This window comes from Pteronotus mesoamericanus, unplaced genomic scaffold, assembly GCF_021234165.1.
Source record: "Pteronotus mesoamericanus isolate MK-2021 breed Mesoamerican mustached bat unplaced genomic scaffold, CSHL_Meso_final scaffold_165, whole genome shotgun sequence".
In the NCBI taxonomy this organism is placed as follows: Eukaryota; Metazoa; Chordata; class Mammalia; order Chiroptera; family Mormoopidae; genus Pteronotus; species Pteronotus mesoamericanus.
In genome coordinates, this window is record NW_026555307.1 from 3,540,993 (window position 1) to 3,566,797 (window position 25,805).

The 25,805-nt window shown below is 58.0% G+C and overlaps 1 protein-coding gene across 2 annotated transcripts in view; it reads right to left on the bottom strand.

Annotated features, from left to right (window-relative positions):
* Window positions 1–139: 139 nt before the first annotated feature.
* Window positions 140–25,805, bottom strand: part of CBFA2T3 (CBFA2/RUNX1 partner transcriptional co-repressor 3) — a 60,249-nt gene continuing 34,583 nt past the window's right edge. The window contains exons 3-12 of one of the 2 annotated variants that reach the window (XM_054588961.1): window positions 23,909–23,986; window positions 20,463–20,704; window positions 20,224–20,313; window positions 15,360–15,541; window positions 14,477–14,697; window positions 10,643–10,728; window positions 9,839–10,037; window positions 9,302–9,370; window positions 7,607–7,797; window positions 140–6,375 (exon numbers count right to left, since the gene is read on the bottom strand). In XM_054588961.1, coding sequence (XP_054444936.1) covers window positions 6,085–6,375; window positions 7,607–7,797; window positions 9,302–9,370; window positions 9,839–10,037; window positions 10,643–10,728; window positions 14,477–14,697; window positions 15,360–15,541; window positions 20,224–20,313; window positions 20,463–20,704; window positions 23,909–23,986 — 1,649 coding nt within the window. In that variant the 3' untranslated portion in view covers window positions 140–6,084. The remainder of the gene's footprint in view (window positions 6,376–7,606; window positions 7,798–9,301; window positions 9,371–9,838; window positions 10,038–10,642; window positions 10,729–14,476; window positions 14,698–15,359; window positions 15,542–20,223; window positions 20,314–20,462; window positions 20,705–23,908; window positions 23,987–25,805) is intronic. The other variant, XM_054588962.1, reaches the window with a different exon arrangement.

Sequence of the window (25,805 nt, forward strand, 5' to 3'; positions counted from 1 at the left end):
CAGGATTTTGTGTCTCTTGGCTGGAACTGAGAAAGCTCCCAACACACGTTCAGTGAATATATGTGTGAAATGGGGCTTAGCCGGAGTCGCCTGGAACTCAAGGAGAGGCAGAGCCATGATGGCAAATGTTGGGCTTTATTACACAACACAGAGGTAACTGACGTGACCTGAATAGTAACATCTTACAGCGTCCAGGTCAAACAGAGTACATCAGAGGACACGCGACAGGGACGGCATGCCACGGATCCTACACAGCGCAAGGGAAACCCGTTACAGGAAAAACGACCCAACACTCACTGTCCAACTCCTTTTGGGGAATTAGAAAAAAAAGGAAAAAAAAAAAAAAAAAAAGAACAAGAGGAAGAGGAGGAAGAAGAAGTGGAAAACCAATGTGTTCCCCACGAGGTTGTGAGAGGCTGTGCCCAAGCCCCATTCCCACGGCCCGAACCCCTTGGCCTGCGAAGGACGCAGGGATGCAGTGGGTGAGCTGACGACTGGCCTGGCTGGGCCCCGGCCCAGTTTGGGAGCAAGGGCATCCAATGCCTTCATTCTAATATTTAAAAACCAGGCTCCACCTGGAGTCCTAACATGGCATTACTGCTACAAGGGGTATTTGGGGTGGTGCTCCAGGGGCCAGTTGAAAGAGAAGGAACGGAAGCATGCAAGATGGTGTTTTCTGGAACTTAGGGGGACCAGTACAGGCGCTGTCGCAGACACCCAGCTCCCCCAGGCCTTATCTGCGAGGTGTCCAGGGAGCAGACATGTCCTCAGAGTCCAGCTCCTGCACCCCCTCTGCTTTCCTCTTCTCCCTCCTCTCCTGCCAGCAGAGCCTAACCCAGGACCTCGATCCCGGGCCCTCCACCCCCATTTTTGGAAAATGCCCTGTGTGGCGTGGGAGCCTGAGGGCTGTGGAAACAGACCGCTGGGGAGAAGTGGGCAGGGGGCCTCTACGGGGCCTCTAGGTGCCCAGAACACTTATCACCATCAGCCAAATTCAGCCTGGGCGGGGTCTGCTCCTGCATCATTCAGCGCTCCGAAGAGCAAATTCCCATCTGTCCAGGACCCCAGGGTGGAAGATGGGAGAGGGAGTGGGGCAGGGTGACCGTGAGCGCTTGGGGAGAAGAGGGGCTCCAGGAGCTGGTGTCTGGGTTGGGGGCCAGCATTGGGTTTTTTCTTCCCCTTCTCCTTTCCTGGGGACACTTCCTTGGGGGCAGTGACCCCTGGAGGCAAGGAGAGGAGAGGCAGCCCCAGCCCACAGTGTCGGGGTTCTTGTCAGGGAATGTGCTCACCCTGACTGGTGGTTCTGGTCACAGGGTTCCTGAGTGGGTGTGTGGGCTACCTCTCAACTCACACTCCTGGCCCACGGTGGGCCCAGACTGGCCAGAGCTATTGTTAGGACTTTGCTCCAACCTGCCCATAATACCTGCAACAGAAACTTATCTGTCTCTGGAGCAGGCCTGGAACAATAACTGGGGCACTGGGAGGGGGCGGCTGTGCCCATAGGCAGGTTCCTTTAGGGCAGCTAAGGTCATGGGAAGATCCAAGCACCCTCGAAGCTTTGGAATACAGCAGGGGCTGGCCGTGCTACTGGGTTCAGTGGATGCAGAGGTGAATGGGTGGACGGGTTGAGGCATGGTTGTGTGGGTTAGATCGGAGGATGGATGGACACATGCATGGTATGTGTAAGGGTGAATGGTGGAGAGGAGCTGGATAGGTAAAAGGATGAATGGGGGAGGATGGGATCAAGTGATAGCTGGGATAGAGTAGATGGACTGATGGATGGATGTGGAGATGGGTGGGTGAGTGGGTGGATAAGTGGATAATGAGTGGATAGATGGTGGATGGATGGCCGGACGAATGGATGGGGGAGTGAGCGGGTGGATGGGTGAGAGGGTTAATGGATGGCCACACAGATGACTGGATTGGTCAGAAGATGAACTGAGGAAAGAAAAGAATCAATAAATAATTGTACATGGCCTGAGGAAATGGGCAGAATAATGGCTGGACATGTTGCTCGAGTGAGCTGGACAGGCAAGATGGGTGGATGACAGAGACAAGGCTTTGGTGTCATTTTGAGGATATATTTGGAAAAATTGGCAAACAGGCGAAAGCTAGGGCCTGAGCTGATCTCTCTTCACCACGCTGTTGGGATGACTCCAAAGCCAACACTGCCCTGCCCCTTTCCCGCCCATCTCCCTCAGCGATGGGACCTCTCGGGGCCCTGATGAGCAGCTCCACTGCCGAACCCACAGGCCAACCCCCTCCTGGGAGGCCAGCTTCCCTTGTCCTACAGCCCTGACCCCCCGGGACCACTGAGACTTTCTCCAGCTTTTCTCTTTGCCACTGGTAACACCCAAGGCTTCCCCATGTCCTGGTGAGCCATGGGAATGGGAACCCTCTCTATTCGGATGAGGTCTGGGGTGCGCCAGCCGGCCCGTGCATGGAATGGGAGACGCTGGTCTTTGCAAACAAAATACCCCCCAGACACCACCCTGGGTTGGCGACACAGCCTAAGAGGGAGACCAGCCTGGGCCCAGGGCAGGACGGAAAATAAGGAGACGACAAGAGGAGGGGATGGGAAAGGTTGAGGGTCACACACCAGGGTGCTGTCCCCCTGCCTGTGGGCTCTGGCTGCTGCCTTCCTGTCATAGTTTTGGCCCCAGAACAGGAGAGGTAAAGCTGCCATTTTGGTTTGATTTGTGGGGAAGGAGTTTCTTCCAGCAGCTGCATCTCACAGAGCTTTTGGGTCACCTGTGTGTCGGATCTTGGCGGTTACTTGTGGGGAGGAGACGCTTGCATGCCACACCCTTGGCCAATGGTCTGTAAGCTCAGGATGTACCAGGGCAAGATGGCCTGGCCTCTGAGCAGAGAGCAGGAGGCTACAGCCCCTTTGCAGAAGAAAGGCAGGTGCTCCAGTTGCGGGCACAGGTGTTGCATCAACATTCATGTTTAGCGCCATTAGTCTTCCCCCCGCAAAGCTACTGATTCCATGTTTGGTTGTGAGGTCTTTGGCCAGATGGGGCCTAAGCGCTGTGACCGACAGAACCGTCAGCTCCCTAAATGTGACCCAGTGCCCCAGCGCCTCCCTCAGAGCTCCCTGGGCGAGAGGAGCTGCCTTCACCAGGTCATCCCCTCCTGTGCACTCAGGCCTGGCTTTCTCACTGCCAGCTCCACCCACCGGCCGCCATCCCATTCCTGAGGGCGCTCTCAGCCAGCAGGGGCTGTCCATGGGCCTGTGGCCAGCCTCTAATGCTAGGTTTCTGCAGACCTGCCAGTGGTGGCTTCTGGGTATTTGGGATCTGCATGTGAGGACCATACCAGGAAAGCTTTTTATAGCTGGCTTGAGGGCACCCTCTTCCCAATAGCTAGGGTGGGAGGGCTGCCCCACCTCGGGCCCTCTGCCCATGGTCCAGCCCTGGAGGGTGGTCTGGCCTGGACACTGCCAGCTGGCCAATGTGCTAGTGTCCTTGGCATACTTGCTTGTTCCCAAAGGGGGACCATGCAAGGGGGAGGCAAACAGAGGCCCGCCCAGATGAGGGGCTCCTCTGTGACTTGCCTCAGACCAGCAGCCTCACCCCTAAGTCCACGCAGTAGGGATGTGTGATTAGGAGTCTTAGCCCTCCTCCCTGAGACCCCCAGCATTCCCAGGGCACACACTCTCCAGACATCCCGCTTGACAGCACAACCTTGTGGGAACAGAGTCCGAAGCGCCCACCTCCAAGGGGAGGGAAACCCATTTCGCCGCATGTCCAAAACTGCAGTTTTAATAGGCCCAATGCTTACAAGAGAGAAACACAGCAGGCTGGAAACAGGCGGGCCTCCGCTGTCTCGAGAGCCCAAATCCCAAACAGGTCCTTGCTTTTCTGAAATCCACAAAAGCAAACCTCTGAGAGGCTGATGGACCCACGCTCCAGGCAACAGAGATGGCGGCTGGAATGGGGAACTTTCTGGAGGGTAAGATAGACCTATTTCGGAATTAGGTCTATTTCGGAATTAGGTTTTCACTGTCGGGTGTGATTCGGGACGGCACCCGGTCTGTGGCAACCAGATGGGATCTTTCTTTTCAATACTCAGAAAGTGAATTCTTACAACTCTGAAAAAAAAAATAACAGTAATCAAACAAACCCATTGCTCCCCGTAGGACCACAGGTCAGATTTCTCTGAAAGTCGATTTCCTACACTTTACATACTTCTGCAGTTTCTCTTAATTTTTTTTTTATTTGGCAAACATTTCTTCTTTATTATCATCATGAGTATCATTATTTGGACCTCTGCAAGGACTATATACATTCACATTAACGTACACTATGAACTTCTTGCCTCTCGGTGGGGCCCCCCAGGAACCCCGGTTTCAGTAGCTGGTCACTCTCCATATTGCACTCCAGTCCTGGGAACTTCTTACAGCGATGCAAGAAAATGCCAGATCGTGGACCATGCTGCTGTTTGTCCTCCCATTGAGTACAGGCGAGAATTTCCTCACTCCTTTATTTCCTCCTTGAGATTGCTGGGGGCCTTGAGTTGGGTAGGGGGGACAGAGCTAGAGTGAGGGGACATTCCCCCTGAGGATCAGCTGGACAGAAGAGTGAGGTTATACACAGCTGACTAAGTCTTCAGAAGGTGTGGAGAGGGCAGGCTGTTGTTTGTAGTTTTTTTCTTTTTCTGCAAAAGTGTGAAGAACGAAGAGTAGGTTTGGGGGACACTGAGGGTAGGCGGTGACGGGGCAAAGACGAGCTAGGTAGGGCGGCTTTGAGGAGGGGAGAAGAGGTAGAGGAGGAAAAATGGAGAAGCAGTCGTTACAGGTGCAGTTGCTGTCTCCTTGTGCTTTGAAAAGCACTCAAGAATCAACCCGAAAGATTGTCACAGTTTTGTTTCAGAATTATGCTCTCTCTGGGAAGGACACGTTAGCACTTTTTTTCACAAGTGGAAGAAATGAAATGTGATGAGAATTCACAGAGGGCGTGAGGACAGATGGAGGTGTCTTCCCTGCACACGTGGTGTGACACATGGCTGGGCGCGCCCCGTGCGCACACGCACGCACTCTCTCGCACAAGGCGGGCGGGGTGCTGAGGCCACAAGGCTCACCACCCTGTGCCCAGCAATGTGCTGCCATCTAGTCGAAAAGAAACAAAAGTCGCTTCTTGGTGGGCAAAACCCTCCAAGCCCCAATATCCCAAACTCTAAAAACAGAATTGAAAGAAAAGACCAACATCTGAACAAACCCAAGAGTGGAGTAAAACAGTGAAAAAAATACTTTGGCAGTGACAAACAAATTTTGGATTTTGATTTCTCATGTTTGCTTTTTGGATTTCCTTTGGAGCAGAGGTGTGTGCGGCATCCTTGGCTGGCTAGCTGGCAAGGTAGTTTACAGGTATGCTTCCTTTACTTTTTTAAAAAAACTTTTTGGATTTCTACTTAAAGCCAAAGAGTTTGACATTGAAGGAAAAAAAAAAACTGAAACCAAAAATGCTTCTTGGGTCAGAAACTGAAGTCTTTCTTACTGTCTTCACCGAATCACGCACCTACCCCTGGGGTAGTTTCGGTGACGCAGAGGCTCAGATCTCCGGCTATAAAATAACAGTTTTCTTTTTCCCTTTTTAATCAGGAAGGGGAAAGCCCCCCAAAGTTTTCTTTGTCCATTTCTGAGAAGCTCTTTTGCCATAAATCCCCCAAAATTCTTCACTGAAAATATAAGCCCCCCAGTAATTAGTTTTTTTCATTAAAGAGAAAGTGTGAAAGTCATAAAGACAGAAAGAAGCGGAGGGGGGAGGAGAGAGCGAGAGAGAGGAGGAAGGGCAGGGGACAAGCCGGTGGTGTTCCAGCCGGTGTCCGCTCTGCTCCGTTGTCTAAAGCTCAGTGGGAGGTTCTGAGGATGCTTGAAGAGGTTGTTGCGTGAGATCATCAGGTAGCTGAGGAAGTTGCGTTGAATGCAGTTTTTGTTGGTTCTGTGTTTTCTTTTGGAGAGAAGCAGTAGCAGCAGTGACTCCAATGGTCGGGCTCCCAGGGCCCGGCGAAGCATCCGGCAACCGGGGCCGGGCGGGGTTGGTGGGCGCATGTCCGTGGGCCGAGCGGCGGGTCTGGGAGGGGTCAGCGGGGCGCAGCGTCCAGCGGGCCAGGGGAGCCTGGGCGAGATGGCCCTGTGGAGCCCGCTTCGCTGGGGCTGGCAGCACCCGTGGGCAGGCAGGGGCCCAGGCTGACGGTGGCGTCGGGCTGTCCTGGCACCGGGTCAGCCACCACCGCCGAGGGGCCCTGCAGGCTCTGGCCACATACGTGGTGGTGCTTCTCCCAGTCCTTGTGCTGGCAGAAGGAGCCGCAGTAGCGAGCTGCATTGCAGCCGCTGCAGGTCTCGCTGGCCTTGCGTCCACAGTTCCAGCAGCTCTGGATTGGGGGAAGGAGATGGTTGGGGGAGGGCCAGGGCTGGGCCGCTCCAAATCCCCAGAGTACTCAGCCCGGCTGCAGAATGGGGAAATACACCCTCTAAACAAATCGGCTTAGACCCAGCCAGGGTGTCAAGCGAGACAGAAAGACCCCAGAGTGCTACAGCCTGTGGTGACCATTGGTGACACGGCCCCTTGGCTGGGATATTTTGGGGGAATGGGCTCACACTGCTGTGCTGCACAACTCTAGCCCACCCCAGGTAGTTTCATGTTGGGCTCATAGGACCAAAGGGTCCTCACGAGGGCAGGAAGCTACAGCCCCTTTCCTCTCTTCCAGGAAGCCCTCCTGCTCCACCGGGGCTCCAATGCACAACGTGGGAACCCTGGCAGAATAAAACTGCCACGCTCTGACGTGGGATGTACGGCAGGCCTGCCTCAGTTGCACCCTTCCCATTGGGCCCCTGCCCCATTTTCATGAACAAATGTAACCCAGCCAGCCATGGGAGTAGAAGGTGGGCAGGGACACGGTTGAAGGCCCTGGGCTATGGGACAAGAAGTCCAAACCTGCCCTGGAGAGGGGCCCAGGTGCTCGTTTAGCCTCCAAAGCCTCCAGACTCCAATACCTCCTACTGTCCCTGGCTCATTCTGCTCAGCCACGTTGGTCTCGTGCAACCCTCACTCGGCCAGGTGTGCCTGGTCCCCACCCGGTCTTTGTCCCTGCTACTCCCTCCTGGGATGGCACTGTTCCCTGATGCCCGCATGCTGGCTCACTTCCTCCAGGACCGCTCAGATGTCCGCATTATTAGCCCTGCCTGACATCCCACCCTTTTCCGACACAGGTCCACAGCCTGAAATGCTCTGGGCCTCATGTCCAAACACCAGCATGATAATAATCTCAAACTTTCCTGCATGTGCACGTGTGTCAGGAACTGGGGAGGTATTTTGCATGCCACCTGGGGTCTTTACATCCTCCTCTTGCCTCCTGCTTTCACAGGTTAGAGAGAGCATGAGCTTTGGTGTTTGGAAGCCTGGGTGCAAATAATGGCTCTGCCACTTCCTAGGCTATGACCTTGGGCAAGTTACCGCCCCCTGGAGTCCTCAGTTTCCGTCTGTACAGTGGGGACACCCACAGGACCCATCTACCCAGGCCATGGGGCCCTGAGAGCCCCCAGGGCTGCCAAGGAGGCAGAGCAGCCCGGGACCTGGACTCAGGCTGTGGAGTGGGCCCCTACCTCGCTGGAGTCCTCCTGCTGGTTGACGACGGTGAGGGCGTCCTCCGAGGCCTGCCGCCTGGCCTCGGCCAGGGCCCGCTCCATCTTGGCGCGCTCCGTGCTGATGAGCTCGTGGGCCTTCCGCTCAGCGTCTGACACAGCTTTCTGCAGCTCAGACATTGCTTGCCTCTTCACCTCATTCACTGCCTCCTCTGCAAAAGGACATGTGGCCATGGTCACGTGGGCCATCCTACCCAGGTCTTCCGGGCCTTTGGCCCATAACCCAGGGGGTGGGGCTTGTGCACAAAGAAACATTCCCACACGGGTTTGCTAGCATTGTCATGGGGCAAATCTCCAAGCTCAGCCTCTCCTGCCGTGTCCTCAGACTCTAGTGTGCTGCGGCAGATTCGATGCAGGGGGTCTAGGAGGGCCATAGAATCTGCATTCCTAAGAAGTTCCAAGTGATGCTGCTGCTGCAGATCTCGGCACCCACTTTGAGAACCGCAGCTGTATTGTTCTGCCCCGTGGACAGTCTGCCTGGCCCTGCAGCCCATCCGGAAGCAGTCCGGGGAATGCCCAGTCCAGGGCTCTGCATTGTTATTTCCTCCGAAAGCTCTCTGTCATCTCCCCCATACTTGTCACTGCTGCCCATTCACGTCTGAGGATCCAGCATATTGTTCTCTCTGTGGCCAGGGAGCTTGCTCAGATTGTACCCTGCCCTCTGACATTGGGAACAATGTGGCCCCCACCCCCTACTAAATCACCCCCATAGCCTTTCAGGCCTGCCTCAGCTTACCTGGCAGTGCTGCTCTTGCAGCATGGTGTGAGACAGTCTGGGGTGGGATGAAGCAGGGCCCCCATTTAAGGGGCAGAGGTGGCCTTTAGGCCTCCCATCCGAGTGTTTGCACACTGTGTGCTGGGCTGCTGGCAGTGCCATCTGCAGCCACCTGCCCCCGTGTCACCACCCAAGCACCACATGGCTGTCACCAAGGATCCCATGAGGCCCTGCTGTGGGCCAGATGGAGGCGAAGGGGACAGGCCAAGGGAAATGAGGACTCCCATCTTCCTGTCCAGGTCTGTCCCCTACCTCGACCTAGGCAGCTGCTGCCTGGCTTGTCCCTCGGCCTCCAACTCTGAGCTGGGACCCTCCACTCTCACTGCTTTCAAGACGCCAAGATTGCCTACCTCTAATCACACTTCATACTAAATCCACCCACAAATCAAAACACGTCTGGGATCCCACCTCTTCTCTGCACCGCCGCCACCCCTGAGCGCCGGCCCAGCTCTCTTGCTGCCCGTGGGCTCCAGCGTCTGCCCAGCCCCTCCCCAAAGTCTGCTCGCACAATGCAATGAATCCCCCCCACAGCACTCCCCTGTTGCGGTGTTCAACACTATGTGCAGAAGACCACACAGATTCCAGCGCTAAGTGCCTCTCTCGTATGTGTGCATGCCTGTGCACACTGTGCGCATACTGGGACTGAGGCTCTGCTTGTTTTACTGAGCATCGTGTTGTTCCCTGGCAGGTGTGGGTGTAATCATTCTGCCCTGTATACTAAGTGCACTGTGACCCCTCCGTGAGCCCCATCCGTGAAGTCCTATGAACTTTGTCCTGAGCTGGGCGCCCCCCACCAGACAGGAAGAAGATCCTTACAGATAGAGAGGGCAAGAGGACCTGGGTTTGCGGCCCCCAGCTCCCGCCCCGTCATCCCCACTCACCAGCCTTCCTCCAGATCTCCTCGGGCATGTAGCTGGAGAGGGTCCTAGGCATGAACTCCCGGTGCACGTCTGAAACACAGGGGTCGGCATCACTCACAGGACGGGGTCACAGGGCCATGGTGTGAGTGTGTCCTTGGCAGGGGTCCCTGGGGCCCCTGGGTGGCAATGCTGTATCAGTTGCTAGGGTGCAGGCAGGGCAGTGTCCGGAAGGGACGTGCTTTGGACTGACGGACCTTAGATTCGACTGGAAGCCTCTGTTGGTGTCCATGATCATCATCCAGGGGATGAGTAGAGACCCACAGGCCACCGGAACTCTGAGTCTGGGCTTCCTAGTGGGTCAGCCAGCGTCTTTGTGCAGAGCCAAAAAGGTACCCCTTTTTCCAGTGAAGCTGTTTTGGGTGGTATTTTACTGCAGAGCCTGTATGAGGGCCCGGCCGCCTTTGGTCCGAGGCACCCCGTTCATGTGGTCCCTGCCCCATGGTGCTGCTCTCTACGTCACTCCCTCTGCTCCTCCCACCTCTCCCCACCACCACATACCTAGCTGAGACCCCTCTGCTCCTGCTGAGCTGCCGAGGGGCCGGGCTGTGGTGGACGCGGGGCCCTTCTTGGTGTCCTCAGCATCGCTGTAGCGCCGGACCCAGTGGTTGAGCTCCTCACGGTCAGCCTCCTGGCACCGGCGCAGCACGGTGAGGGACCGCCGCGTCTTCTCGGCCATGTCCATGATGCAGTTCAGGAGCTGCGGGTGGTAGTCGGGTGGCCTAAGCTCGCAGGGCCCTTTGCCCCCACTGCTGGGCCATGGCCAGCCCCACTGCCCGGAAAAACCCCTGAACAGCTGGGGCAGGGCTGGAGATGGCCCGCTGCTCCCTCCCCGGAGAGCACCGGGCTTGGGGGAGGCTTGTGTGAATGCAGGGGGCTTGGGGCCCTCCTTGCAAACCTCGAGGTGTGGTGCCCCACAGCACCACACTGGGGCCCACGTCTTCTACCTAGGCTTTCCCCAAAAAGGGAGCAGGGGCAAGGATAAACCTGGAGGTGGTGTGGGAGGTGTCCCACCCCCTTGCCAAGCGACCTCCTCCTGGGAGACTCTGCTGGAGCAGAGAAGGGAAGGTTCTCCAGGGCTGACTGGAAGTAGAGGGTGGGCCGAGATGGGTGTCCCCCACCCCCATGGTCCCAGGCCCCACCCTCCCCACGGCCTTGCCCCTGCTCCTCAAGGCCCCACCCCACGCCCCCCAAGGCAGGCACAGAGCAAGGGGGAGCCCATCTGAGTCCTGTCCCCTGAGTCCCACAGGTTGGGCAAAGCCCCTGGAGTAGCTGTGGCACCCATGCCCTGGCCGGGACACTCACATTGTTGAGGTGCTTCCACTCCTCAGCCCACTCGCGCTCTGTGAGCCTGTGGTCGATCACTTCTTCCGGCCGTGACCCGTGGACCGCTGCAGGAGGGGAGTGGGTGCTCAGGCCTCAGCCCAGGCTCCCAGGCCCCACCCATACTCCCCAAGCCCCGCCCTGGGCGCCCTGGGCTCCCTGGTCCCCTCCACATGCTGTGCCCACCTGAGTAAGAGGGAGAGGATGGAGAAGAGGACCCCGGGCACTGACCCTTTGCCCATTGCACTGAGGGGGTCAGACACAGGCCTGGCCTCTACTCAAGGCTTGGGGGGAAAAGACCCATGTCCCTATCCCTTGCTCTGGCTTTGGCCACCCTTCCTTTACCTCCCTGCCTACAAATCCTGCTGCTCTCACCCTTTCTGCCCACTACTGCCAACCAAGGCTGCCCTCAGGCCTTGCTTCTGGGGCCTCGCCACTGCTCAGAAGCTCCCAGGGCCTCTGTGTGACGACTGCCTGGCTCCAGCCCGAGCTTTACCACTTCCTCTCAGCCAGCGGGACTCCTGTGCGTCTGTCAAAACCCAGGTTACGGGCCCCTCCTCCTCCTCAGTATCCCTGGGCCTTCAGAATTCCTTAAGCCCCCGTGTGTCTCTGGTTGTTTAGTAATTGTAGGCGCTTCCTTGTTTAATCTCAGCCCTCCCTCCCAGCTCTCAGCAGGCTGTGTCAGTCTACAGAGCAGGGCCGGCAGGTCCCGTTCCGTGGCCCCTGGGCTGAGCTGCAGCCCAACAACTGCTCCAGCTTATCTGCTGGGTCTCACGCGAACTGGTCCAACCGTGGTCTCTTGGGAGACAGGAGGCCAGGAAGCCAGTAGTCCTGGTGATCATTCCCCATGGGACCTGGGACCATCATTTTGCCTTTTCAGGCCTTAGTTTCCCTACCTTGCCTATGTCGGGTGGGGGTGGGGGGCAGTGAGAAGACTTCCAGGAGGCGTGTCGGTGGGGAGAGCCTGGGGACCAGGAGGCTCTGTGCCCAGTGCTTTACATCTTTCATCCCTGCACTGACCTCGAGGGAGGCTCTGCTGTCATTGTAATTTACAGATGAGAGAACTGAGGCTGCTTCAGGGGACGTGTTTGCTCAAGGTCACCCTGAGCAGAGCTGTGCCTTTAGCCACTGGCTGGAATGGCTCCCGGGACTAAAACAATGGGGTGCCCTTCCTCCAGTAAGAAACAAAATTGCCATGAGCCGGGGCAGCAGTGCCCCAGTGTCCCCACCACGGTTACTCTTATGGTTTCAGACCTACCGAATGCTCTCACCCTCGCTGCTTTGGGTGCCCCTGCCTGTGCTGGGTGACTCAATGCCACTGATGCTTTTGGGCTGAGTTTGCTCTGTTTAGGCCTTCTTCACCTCGTAAGGGTCTTCTAGCCCCGCAAACTCAAAATGCCTCCCCAAATTGCAGAAGGGGTGAGAAGTGGCAGCCACAATACGCTCTCCACAGCCCTGCCCTGTTGCTCGTAGAGCCAGGGGCTTCGCCAACGCCCCAACCAAAATAGTGGTTGAGATCTGCCTGGCAGCTGGCATCTATTTTTGCATTAGCAGAAGCGGGTGGGAATAGCACCTGCCTGACCCAGCCACAGGGAGCCAGACGCTGTCACCTGCTGCCTGGGCAGGGGCCCTGGAAGCTTGCACGGGGTGGGGGTGAGGAGGCAGCTTTGGACAGAGCGAGGCCTCTGCTGACCCTGCCTCTGGGCCCCTCATTGGTGTCCTAGGCCCCTGTCTGTTTCTAGGCTGTTCCCCCAACACACTGGGGGGACCCTAGGATAGAAACTCGTCCTGTTCATCTCTGTCCCCAGAGGTTGGTCAGTGATCAGGCAGGTGTGGCTAGAAGACTTTGGGCATGTCAGTTGTGCTCTCTGGGCTTCGGTCTCCTCGTCGGTGCTGTGGGTATGCTAACGGATCACACACATATCGGAGCATGTTGTGGCCCACTTTAAGGACTGAGTCAAGGATAATAATGCAAGCAAGGGGGAGTGCTTCGCCCCAGACTTGTCACCACTATTATCAATAACAGCTGGGCTTCACAGCACCCACTCTGCTCCGGGTTAACCTGCTCAAACGTTACATGACCCTGAGGGCTGAGACTCCTGTTAGAGCCAGCAGACAGAGGAGGAAATTGAGGCACAGAGGTCGTGTGACCTGCCCAAGAGTGGCCCGTGGGGAATCAGCAGAGCTCAGAGGACAAGGAGGTCCGGAGCCCTCACCGCCACCACAAGCCCTCTGCTCCACCCAGGACCTGGGCGCCCCATCTCCTTCCCCCACACGGCCCATCCAGTGACCATGCTCTTACAAATTTGGTGTTTTTGTGTTCATTTTCACCCCACTCCCAGAGCAGGGTGGGCCTGTGTGGTCAGCGGGAGCTCATGAACCTTAGGGGGTGTCCGCTCTCCCTGAGCGGGCCGGCCATGCCTTGGAGGCAGGGGCTGCAGCTCCTGTGACTTGGGGACCCCACATGCTTGAACTGCCCATAAACGGGCTCCTCCTTGCTGGCCTGCGCATCCCACTTGCGGTAATGCGACTTATAGGAAACATTTGGTCATTCAGGTGACCAAAATCTCCCTCTTGTGTGTGGTCTTCATCCAGGGTTCCTGGCTCAGTGTTCCCAAAACCCTTGGAATTTCCTAAGTGTAAAGAGTGATAAAGGTGTCTTTTGTTAATGTTAGTGAGGTGACTTTGGAATAGGGTGAGTGTTGGTTGCTCAGAGAACCAAATGTGTGAGTAGACGGTTCAACTTTCAGTCCCACCCTTGACCTCCACGGTGGGGAGAGGGGCCGGAGGGTGAATCAATTGCCAATGGCCAATAGTCTAATCAATCATGCCTAGGTGATGCAGCCTTCATAAAACCTCAAAGGAAGGTTCGGAGAGCTTCTGGGTTGATGAACATGCAGATTTTGGGAGAGGGATGTGCTCAGAGATGGCACAGGAACGCCTCGCCCTTTCTCCATACCTTGCCCTGCCGTAAGTGTCTTCTAAGTTCTGTGAGCCCTTCTAGCAAATTAATTGAACCCAAGGTGGGGGTTGTGGGAACCTCTGCTTTACAGTTGATTGGTCAGAAGCACAGGTGACCTCGTGGCTGGCATTTGAAGGGGGTGGGCAGTCTTGTGGGACTGAACCCTTAACCCATGGGACCTAATGCTATCTCCAGGTAGAGAGTGTCAGAATTGAGTTCGATTGTAGGACACTATGCTGGTGTCCTAGAATTGCAGGGTGTCACGTGGGAAGCAACCCCCTACTTCAAAATTGGGCCCAGGAACCTAATTTATTGCCCTCCCTCTGCCCCCACCGCAGAGCCTGGCAGCCTCCCTTTTCTTTTCTCTATAAGGAGCTGAACACACCCGTGCAGGGCCAAGGGCAACTGGAGGGTGTGTGCCCAGCAGATGACCAGTGCCCCTCAAATTGAGTGGCTCTAGGTCCTCTAGGCCCCATACCTGTCTATACCTGCCTCAGTCCAGCCGGGACCCCAGGACAGGTTAACATCTACAACCATGCCCCTGGGGAGGGAAGGGGCCTCTTGGGACCTGAGGGTGAGGATGTTGAACTTCCCTGCAGGGGGAGGTCCAGGAGAGGTGGCTCTCCCTCAGAGGCTTCTGGGCGTAGCCCAGCCAGGTTGCGGATCCCCTCTGGGTCCTGGGGCCAGTTCCCCTTCCAAAGCCTTTCTCTATACCCATTTCCTCTGAGTCCTTCTTGGACAGACATGTGCACACAGTAGCTCTTGAATGCCCTCCCCCGCCCACACACAGCTGTACATGTGATCCTGCCAACATGTACACGTGTGCCACCCCCTGCCCCCAGAGCACTGCTCACTGAGTTGCCGATGGCGTTCCCGAAGCTCCCGGGGGTCTGGGTGGCGGTAGGGGTCACGGGAGTGGTGGGCCAAGGCCATGTCCTCGAGGCGGTAGTGTGGCGGCGTGGGGTGGGGCAGCCCATTGCTGGGGCTGTAGCGCTGGGCGGGGCTCAGGGTGCACGGCCGTTTGCTGAGGGGGTCAGGGTGCAGCGGGTCGCGGTCTGACCCATTCTCTTTGGTCCTGGCCCAGGGAGAGGGCAGGAGGCCAGTGGTCACGGAACCAGGAGCCGTGGATAGAGGTCCAAGCAGGAGGGGTGATGGGTAGACAGAGGCGGTAGGCAGAGAAAGAGTAAGGGGGAGACAGAGACAGAGACATTAGACCAGTCCATGGGGGCCCAGCCTTGATTCCCGTCCCTGGTGTGCAGGCTCCAGAGCCCAGAGATCAGGAGGCCTGAGCCTCTATTGAGAGGAAGAAGAGAGGGAAACACCCTCTCCTGGCAGCAGGACAAGATCCCATCTCTGAGCCCATAGCGAGGGCCAGCCCACATGCCTGGGCACCTCTGGCTCCTGGATGCTTGGGGTCCACATCTTGCATAGGGTAGCCACAGAACTTTCTCCAGACAGACTCCCCTCCTGCTTATTCCCTCGTCCACCCAGGGGGACATCTGAGTCCCCAGGAGGCCTTGCCACAGCCTGACAGGGTAGCCTCTCAGAGGCTTGGCCTGTGCAGTGGGCCTTGCAGAAAAGGCTGAACTTGACCAGCCTGCTCACTCGCTGCGGGCGGCAGCACTGACCCGGATTCTCTCAGCACTGGAACTGGGATGCCTGCTGAGCTATGGTGCCAGTTGTCTGATCCCTCCACTGTGCCCCTTCCCAGCCACAGAAAGCCTCCAAAGTGCCTACCTGTCAGGTGTCCTCCTCTTGCCGTTCTCATTGACTTCGAGCAGGAGCTCTGAGGAATCAATGGGGGAAGAGGCGTTGGCATCCAGCAGGAGCTGCTCGTGCTGGGCCAGGTACTGGGCAGGGGTCTGCTTGGCCAGGCGGGCGCAGTGCAGGAGTTCCCGCTGCAGCAGGGGCAGGTTTGCCTGCAGTGGGGAGAGAGGGGGTTTGGACTCACTGCTGATGGAGGCCAGGGCACAAGGGTGCACTGCCTCGCTCTGATACCAGGCAGGGGGGCTGATGGCCAGACTTGCTGTGTGACTTTGGGCAAGGCGCATGACCTCTCTGAGTATCGCGTTTCTCCACTGCAATCTGGGTACGAGGGCAGGAAGGACGGCTAGGCAGTACTGTGCCCCCTGGCCAGGGCACACAGTGATTTGGGGTACAGCGGGACCTGAGCCCAGAGCGTGGTCTCCCAGGCTGGGGCTTTTCCTCTTCACTGAGCTCCCTCCATTGTGGCATCTGGAGAAGGCGAGGAGGGGCCCATGATGACGATTCCTTGCCTGTGCCCCGTGGAAGCAGGCACCAGACAACCCACTGTCAGAGAGGAAACCAGGGCTTCGCGAGGGGAAGTGGCAGCCCCACACGCGCTACCTGCAGACGGAGGGCCTGGGAGGACCGTGGTGTGCCTGCTCTAGGCCCCATGTGTGCTGGCGGAAACCCCCGCGCGGCCTGGAATGAAGCTCGGAGCTTGGACTCTACCGATTAGTGTGCCAGTACCGCTCTGAGCAGTCACGTGTGTCACTGACCGAGGTTGTACCACCCGTGGCCCTTACAACCATTGGGGATGCACATTGTGACTCAGTTCCCCATTTATGGGTAAGGACACTAGAGCACAGGGGGTGGAAGGGTACTTCGCAGGGAGCACAAGATTCAAACACAGATCCCGCCTGCAAGTATCATGCCTAACAGCTGTGCCCTCCTGCCTGTGCCCTTGCCCTGGCTCTGGGCCTCCCAGAATGCACTGCTGGGCAGTAAGCAGGCTCCTCATGTGCCTTCTGAAGAGTCTTCCCAGAGCTACTGTGGGGAGGGGGGAGCAGGCTGGAGGGAGGCCCAGCGGCAGGCCGCTTGGGAGAGCCAGAGTTCTAAGTATTTGTAAATAAATACAATTCCCCAACTTTCTCATGGTGTTTCAAAGCTGCCACACAGCCCTCTCCTGCCTTTGCCTCCCCAGAACCCATTAGCGCACCCGGACCCAATCAAGCAGCCGATGCAGTTTTGTCAAGCAGTGCCGGCTGCCAGGCCTGTTTTTCTATTTGGATAGCTGAACGGGGGCCAGCCCGCCATCTGTCGAACATGTTAGGAGCATGAGCTGGGAAAGGAGGTCCCGGGAGGTCTGAAGACGCCAAACATCCTCCTCTCCCTTGCCGGCCCCTCCTCTCCAGAGCAGCCTCCCCTTGGCTGGCCCAGCAGGGTGGGGACAGCACGGGCACCGGCTGGTCGCTGTTGGGGTGGTGGAAACATCTGGATTCTTGGCCGGCTGGGGCCAGCTGGGAGCCGGGGCCACGGGTGGAGGCTGGCTGGGCGGGGCAGCCTCCTCCAGCTTCTGGAAAGCTCCACCACTCTGCCACGCACAGTGTTGCGCTCAGGAGAGGGTGCAAGGGACATAGGGTCTTTGCCGGGGGCGGGGGCCCGGGGGACAGGGACCCCAGCCCAGAAGAAATGGGTAGAAGCTGTGGAGAACCATGTCTTGCAGATTCCCCGGGGGCAGCAGTCCCCATTGTGTCCCGAAGGCCCCGAAGGCCCCGAAGTCTCCAAAGGCCCCGGTGCCAGGGAGGCTTCACCACTTTGAGGCTGGACAGGCTAAAATGGCGGCAAAAGCTCTGAGCCTCAACTTCACTGTCTGAATGAAGGTTCTGATGCTGCAGAAAAGCCTAGAACTACCCTCTTCATAGATGGGAACTCCGGCCAGAGCGAAATCGGGGTTTGCAAAAACAACCACAAAAAATAGTGGTGTTATTTGAGCGGACGTCTCCCACTTAGCAAAGGTTTGTGATGTTTCTGCCGCTTCGTCAAGCACCTCCGCTACTGCCCACAGAAACTGTGTGACTGTGGGCCCTGTGGACAGCCACCCCTGCTCTGCTGTGTGACCTTGGGCAAGTCACTTAACTCCTCTGACTTCTGCCTCATCTGCAACTGGACCTGTGAAAAGCACCTGCTCCTCCCACCCTGGATGTGACGGGCTCCTGGGAGCATCTTAGAAATTAACTCATCCACTCCCAGCCCCATGGGATGGGTTGTCCCATCACCAGTGATGGCAGAGAGGGCTGAGGCTGGAGTTTTTCAGACGCCCACAGCTGGATCTGGGGTCTAAGCCAGGCGGCTGCCCGAGCTGCACTCTCAGCCACAGCTCCTACCTCTCTGCAGTACAACATCTGCACGGTCCCCACCGTGAGGGTGCATCCGCGCTGCCCGGACAGTGGGCCTGGCACACCACCGCTGTGCCAGCGAAGGTCACAGAGGAGGAACCGAGGCGGCACAGTGCACCGGGCGGGGGGTACTCCCGCTGGGATCCCCCGTGGTACTCTGTATCCTAAAGCAGCCAGGGCTCCTCCAGCAAGGGGGGTAGGGGCTGCTCCCTAGGCAGGACCATGGGGCCAGGCCAGAGCCTTGTCAACAGGAACTGGAAACAACTGGCTCCACCCCAGGAGCTCCATGTCAGCGGGAGGAGTGGACTCTGTGTCCTTGACAGTCTGTCTGCCCAGGGCCCTGGGTGGGATCCTGGACCCCGGCTGTTGCAGGCAGGCCTCTCACCCTATAGGAAGAACTATCTAGGCACGAAAGACATGAGAACTGCCCATAACACATGAGAACTGTTGGGGGCAGAGGGGAAACTGAGGCAGAGCAGTAGCTCAGCAGGCAGCGCTAGGCTGGGCACGTCTTGTCCGGCGCCGCATTGGGGTGTGCCTGGGAGGCTGCTGGGGTGCAAGGCGCAGTGGCCAGTGAGTGGGCAAGGCCTGGCTGGGGCGAGCAGGGGACACGGATGTGGGCCCTACCCCTGCTCCTCGGATAAACAAGGGCAGCTGACGCGGGCGGGCGGGACATCTGCTGTAAATATTTGATCCGACAGAATAAGCAGGCGCGCTGTGTCCCCAAAGATGGGGAGCGGTGGAGTCAGCAGTAAGTTGAAAGGAGCAGAGAGAAGGGAAGGGCTCCTAATGAATTGCAAATGACTGCCAGATGGGCCCGAACCCTGCTCCATGCCAGCAGCCTCTTTGTCGCCAGCTCAGGAGTGTGAGCACAGTGGGGTGTGGGTGGGAGGGCAGGAAGGAGGGAGGGAGGGAGCAGATGTGGGGGTACAACGTGGGGTTCCCTTGGCAAAGGACTGCAGGGAACAAGGTGCTGACCCGGGGCATACCCTGTGAAGGCAGGGGGGTTTGGAGTCTGATGGATCCAGGTTCCAGCCCTGGCTCCATCTCTCCACCAGCGGCAGAAGACCTCAGGGCCTCAGTTTCCCCGCCTGTTAATCAGGAACTGTGCCTGTGCCACCCCTCCTCACAGGGCTGCTAGGGGTCAGCAGGGCCGGTGTTGAAAGAGCTTTGCAAAGCATGCCTCTTGCGGAACACTTAAGTCCCTAGATGATGATAACCAATTCTTCACGTGCATTGCTTTATGCAATCTTCCCTACAGTCTGAAAATGATTCCCATTTTACAGTTGCAGAAACTGAGCCATGGAGGGGTGAGCCTGCCTGGTCCAGGCCAACGGGTTCAGTTGCAGAGGCTGGGCTCAAACCTGGGAGTGTCTGGTCTGTCCTCAAGACCCTCTGGAAGGCAGCCCCACCAGGGCCCGGCCATGCAGTGAGCAGGGCCCATTCTGGAAGCCCCTCAGAGGCCTGGGAAACAAGAGTCCCAGGGAGAGGCCAGTGACACTCAGCGTGGCATCTCTCAAGTGAGCCCCACAGAACACTGACCTCGGGATGCACAGCAGCAAAGGGTCACGGGGTCAAGTACATTTGGAAATTGTTTCATCTCGGCCCTTGTGGGACGTGGGTGACCCTCGTTTGGGGAGGCAAAGGCCCTGAGAAGTCCTGCAGTGAAGACATCGCTTTAACACGGTTTAGGCCTGTGCCTGTGCTTGTTAAAGTGCCCGTTCTGATCTAGCGGACCTGCATTGCTCATAAGCCCCTGGTGCTGCTGCTGAGAGGTCCCCGATTAATTGTTTATCTTCCTTATTTGACCACATGACCTTTTATATATCTGACAGCATTCATCTATTCACCTTTTCGCTAACACAACCACCCACCATCTGTCTGTCCACCCAGCTGTCCCTCCATCTGGCCACTGTCCCTATCCCCTTCACTGTGTTCCAGCTACACAGCCCCCTCGCCATCCCTCAAACACAGCAGGCACACCCTGCTGCAGGGCCTTTGCACATGCTTGGAAGGAAAGCTCTGTGCCCTGCCATCCACCATACTCCCTCCCTCCCCTCCTCCCCATTTGCCCGCTCCTCATGTCACACACCACAGAGTTTATCACTACTGCTGATTGGCTGCCTCCTCTCCCTCCAGGCCATTGGCTGGCTCCAGAAGGAACTGTGTCTATTTTGCTCATGGCTATATCCCTAAGCCTTGCACAGTACTTGGCACGTAGTAGGTGCTCAAAAAATAGCCATCCAGTAGACGAGTGCCTTTGGCCAATAACAACAGGACCGACTGGGGAGTTCTGTCTTAGGGCACTTGGGTTTGGTAGCCAGCTAATCTAGCCTGGTCAGAGCTGTTCCCCTGGGGTACCAGATGGGCTGGGCATGACGCCTGGTCAGAGCTGGCAGGGAATGGACTTGGGGCTCCTGGGGGAGGCCTTGGCACGAGGGAGTAGGGTTTGCTGTTACCTTTAGGAAAGGGATGACAAATGGGCGGAGTGGAAAGTTGGTGGCCTCCTGGAGCTTGGAATGAAACTCCTCAATGGTCAGTGTAGAGTTCTGAGGGGAGAAAACCACCAGGCGTCAGCCCAAGCCCTGGCTGCCCAGCCCGGAGAGGGCAGGAGGCCCCAGGGCTGGGCATGGCCCAGTGGCACCATGTCCTTGCTCAGCAGACACATGTCCTCTGAGGCCATGCTGCCCGGACTCACCACAAGCCCCAGCACAAGCGTGCGCACACGCTCCCCGATCTCTGGGGAGATGTCGCTGCCGAACTGCTGCAGGGTGGTGAGGAAGCGCTTGAGCTTGCTGAGCTGCCGCGCCCCACAGGCTGGGGGCAGGTGCTGTGTGGACAGTGAGGCCGTGGACGAGGTGGCCGGGCCATTGCTGAAGCCGTTGGGCGTGGACGGGGTGCCGTTGATGGCCGTAGGCGAGTGGCTGCTGCCGTTCATTACTGCAGGGGAAGAGGGAGGCGTGAGGAGCACAGCAGGGAGCTGGAGCCCCCGACCAAAGTTGCAAGGATGCCATGGGGGTACCAACACCCTTTACAGATGTGCAGACTGGGGCCCGAACAGGTGCAGCCTCGCCCCAGGTCCTCAGTGGGTGGGGGCTGTTTGATCAGGCCCTCCACACCCCAGGGGGATGCCAGGCCCCCGTGCCGCCTGGCGCACACCTACGTCCCAGCCAGGCTGCTCAGCGTCCACTGCGGACAGGCAGAGGGCTTCTCCACTCTGAGGGGTCTGATGGCCCACTTCAGCTCTTCTCGGGAGAGGCCACTCATCCGCCTGGGAGGCCGGCGACCCCACCTGCACCAAGACAGCCCTGAGAGGTGCCCGCTCCCAAACAGGTGCCGTTGCCTGCACAAGGCCCCCAGTGCCTGTGCTGCCAGGGCTCGGGTGGGGACGCTCCAGGACAAGTGGGGCTGGAGCTCGGCAGGGAAGCCCCTGCGCTGGCTGCTGCCTGGCTGTTGCACAGGCAGATGCGTGCACACACGGGCCCCAGGCTGTACGTGTCAGGGACCCACCTTGAGCACACTGTGGGGGCCTCGGGGGCAGTGGTTAGTTACCCAGGCCCTCCCACTGGGGAGATCGTCCCAGGGAGTCCCAGGGCTGGCAGAGGCCAGGGTGCTGTGAAATAGTGCTAGGGCAGGACCTGCTCCCTTACCCTTGGGTGACAGTGCCTTCACACTGGAGGCTGGGGGAGCCCCTCTGTGCCTGACCACCTGTATCCCAGTCCCCCAGTCTCAGAAACCCTAGTGGTGACCTCTAGGGTCTACAGAGAGGTCAGAGGTTGCAGGGTCCCAGGGCCCTTGATGACAGGCGGAGGGGGTCAGGGGTTGGGGGAACAGGACACCTCCGGGAGGCCTGAGGCTCCACTGCTAAACCTGGGGGCCACTCGCACCTTGTGTCCTCAGCTGCTGCACAGGCACCTGCTCCAGGCGGCTCACTTTCGTTCTTACACTCAGCCCCTGCACACTTGTCTGCCGGTTCCCTTGTCCTGCACGTGTGGGCACTCCCGGCACCACCGGGGCTGGGAGTGGGCATCCTGCCTGAGGCCCCAAACTGCCTGGACTAGCCTAGACGCTGGTAAGACTTGGGGCCTGGCCTCAGGTTCTTCATATGCAAATGGCCCTTGGCCCAAACCAGGGGTGGAGCTTCTCTGCCCCACAGGTGCCTGGCCCCTCTGCTCCAGGCTTCTGCAGCTTAGAGAACCAAAGTTATCCTTCCACCAGGGGAAGGAGCCGGAAACGCTTGATCTTGATTGCTTTTATGTGTGGGTGATCGCTCATCAATAACTGGCCCCGACTTGGCAGAAGTCTGGAAACCACTGACTGGAGGCCAGGGTGACACAAAAACAGACGTGCTACCCCTTCCTGAGGAGGGACGGGCGCAGGAATGGAGCCCCGTGCCCTGCGGCTGGGGCCCGAGGCCTTCTCAGCACGGCTTTCCCTGCCCCGGAGATGGGGCCACCAGGCAAGCAGAAGCCTGTTTGCCTCCCTGGTCTGGGTGACCCTAGAAGCACCGTGTGGGCCCCAGCAGTGAGGCACCGGCTCTGGAACAGTCCCACAGGAGAGGTGCACCTCGCTCCGGCCTCGCTCCTCGCTCTTGGATGGAGAGTAAACTCCGGACACGAGACAGGGTGAGGCCCTGTCCCTCACCCTGTCTGAGGCATCATCTAGAAGACGCTTAGACCAGAAGACCCCGCTTTTGTGCTAATTTTCTGTCTTGTTGGTGAGCTCCAGCCAACCCCATGGTGGACCCTGACACACACACACCCTGGTCAAGACTGATGACAGCCACTGGCGGTCACCCCAGCCAGGTCAGGAAAGGGCCCATTGCCATGGAAGACCTCTCTACAGTGGGGGTCTCATTCCTTGCGGCAGAGTTGGGCTATCACCTGGGGTCTGGACCTTTCAGAGGCTCCTAAGATGGATGGCTGTCCACGCGGCCTGGGTCCCCACCCTCGGCCCCGGCCCAGCCTGGGCCCGGCCTCCCTGCAGCTCCCTTACCAGCCTGCCCTCGGTGCCTGGGTCCTCCCGGAGGCCTGCTTGCCCTCGCTGGCCCGTGCTCCCTCCCTCGGGCTGCCGGGCAGTCTCAGCAGCTTGCTAAAGAGACGCCGAAAATAACCCCAGCCACAAGTGCTTTCATTCCACAACAGGTGTGTTACTAAGTTAGACTGCACACGTGTCCCTGGCTGAAGTTTGGGGGCACACACTAGCACCCCCGCAGCTCCCCCAGCCCTGGGCCTGGTGGGGGTCAGCCTGAGATGATGAACCAAAAGCAGCCTCCCTGCCAGCCCCTCTCGCTGCAGCAGGGCATCTCTGGGGCTGGGAATCAACACGGTCCTGAAAGCACTGCAGCTCAGCAAGCGAGCTGGACATGAGAGCGAAGTCAGACGTCACCGAATAATAGCAAGGAGGACCATGCATCACAGGACATGAATAATGCACAATTGTTCTGCCACCTCCCCTTGGAGCCCAGAGCTATGCAGCAGCCATGTCTGGGCTGTGCAGCCCAACTCGCTTGAGACGAGTGCCTGTCCTGACACCAGCTGACAAACGCTCTGAGCATCGCTCCATGAAAACTTCCCCTTATGGACACTGGATGTGGCCTGAGCACTTTGACAGAAATGTCCACTAGTGACTAGTGCCCACTGAGCACCCAGTGCGTGCCATGCTTCATGCCGACTCCACCAACAGCATCTGATGACTTTCCGGTGGGGAAACGGAGGCACAGATGGTGGCACCTGCCCAAGGTTACTGGATGGGAAAAAGGAGCTGGGATTCGACCCAGGCTGGTATCTGCCCTTGAGATGCTGGGCTACGAACTTGCACTGACATTCTACCTTCTTACAACTCTGGGATCTGCTATATTTTCCGTGTTTGGGGATTAGGAAAAAGGAACCCAGAGAGGGTGTCCACCTGCCTAAGGCCATGCAGCTTGTGAGGGGCAGGGCTGGGCTGTGACTGGGGGTCTGAGGACTGCGACTGCCTTGCTCTCCTGGGCCTGTCCCTGAGACCTCTCTGCTCAGGCCTCACCCACATGCAGGTGCAATGGCGGCTGTGCAGGCAAGTGGGGCCATTGGCTCAGCCTTCGCAGGGCAGAGGGTGTAGGTGAGAACCTCCCAGGAGGCCTGTGGTTTTTGTTATTTTACTTACAAAGACAGACCATAGACCATTTTAAGCAGCCATGAAAACGGCCATGGGGCAGAGACATCGCAGGCCCATCCTCTCGATCTGTAAGCAAAATAAGAAAAACACTCTGTGAGGAAAGGGGCCGTGGGCAGCCGGCTCTGCCCTGCGGGGGTCTGCACTCGGCCCCTCCCCTCTCTGCTTCTGGACTGCAGTTTTGGGGATCAGGACTGCTGCCGCCTTGGGCCAGTCATTCCCTTCTTTGGGCCTCAGTCTTCTCTGTAAAATGATGGGGCTGGATGGTGGCATCTCTTAGGGACATTTTTGGCAGGCCCTTCTAGGGGTCTACCAGAAGTTTGGCCTCTCCATCTGCATGGGTGGGACACCCTGGTTCTTAACAAGCTCTCTTCCTGGAAGGTGGTACCTGGTGACCCCATTCAGCATCATCCTCAAGGGACCTAGAGCCTGAGTTGACTTGTGAATCAGGGCTTGGGGTCTCCATCAACAGACAACCCAATGGTGGTTCCAAAATGAAGCTCAGGACCCAGCTGCCACGAGGGGAGAAGGCACCAAACAGGAAGCAAGATTTGATGTGTCTGAGCTGGAGTTAGTGAGGGGAAGCCGCAAGGAGACAGGCTGTCCTGCTGTAATCAGAGAGTGAGCCCCTTGTCAAAGGGGGTAATCAAGGGTAGGATGGAGCGTTAGCCCTTTGAGGGTCCTCCCAGCTGTAGAGTAGCTCCCTACATTTCCTCCCAGACTCCTCTTAGTCCTGCTGCCCACCTCTCTGGCCACACCACAGTTTCAACTCCAAAATGAATTTGTGCCCAGGGCAGTCACTGGGCAAGAAAACCACAGCTTGGTTCAAGGTCAGCCTCTGGTCAGCTTGGCTCACAGGCTGGTCCCGGGTAAGCTGGGGAGGCTCTTGGCAGGAATCCGCAGCTGAGCGCAGGGGTGCCTTCTATTTGGGCTGCCACCAGCCAGGTGCATGGACGTGGTTAACCACCCCGCTTTCAGGGAATTCCTCGGCAGGGAAAAAGTCTGAGGCCACTTTGGAGGTAGCCTGACACTCAGATAGACAGTCCCAGCAGCCTGATAAAACTTAAGCGTCGGCTTAGAAAAGAACGACTTGTCTCTTATGACCTCTGTGCTCTAAATAGAGCCGGGACCTCAAATCCAGGAGTGTGAGCCCGCAGTGGCGGGGGCGCACGGGGCTGCGAAGGGTGTGAGGGGAGGGCGGGAGCCACACACAGGCCTGCTGCCCGCACGCACATCTGTTCACAGGCCGCACCACACATGCAGGGGCAATGTCAACGGACCCTAGGGCCCTGTCCCCAACCTGGAACATCTGGTCCCCAGACCATTGCTTTCTGGAACATGGGTTCCTGGATCAAGAAGGAAAAGTAGGTTGAGGGAGATGCACATGCCCGCAAGGGCTGGAGACCCAGCTCGGAGCCTTGGCCTGGCCGTCAAGTGCCCGCTGATTTCTTCTGCTTGGAACGAACGTGAAGTGGGTTGTCACTTTAGGTGGCGGCCTGCAGCCTTTCTTCTTGGGAGCTGCTGTTGCCCTGTCATGAGCAATTAATTCCTCCTCTCTGCAGCTGAGGTGCAGGCTGTGGGGTTGAACACAGCTCTCACCTCCTCTCTCTGCCTACTGGCCCTGACTGGGTGGCAACTGTTGCGTGGACAGAGATGCTGCCTACGATTCAGTCACAGGTGAGGACTGGCTCTTCTGGAAGAGAGGGAGGGATAACCAGGCGGCCACAGTAGCTGTGCAAGAATGGTGAGTGGGAGAAAGCCCAGCCTCTGGCCCCTTTGAGTATGGCTGATACAGACAGACAGGGACCTGCGGGCTGAGAACGGTGGGAGAGTGCCCTGCTGCCCTGGGCCCTGTCCTGGTGCATGCGGCAGGGCCAGGGACCCGTTC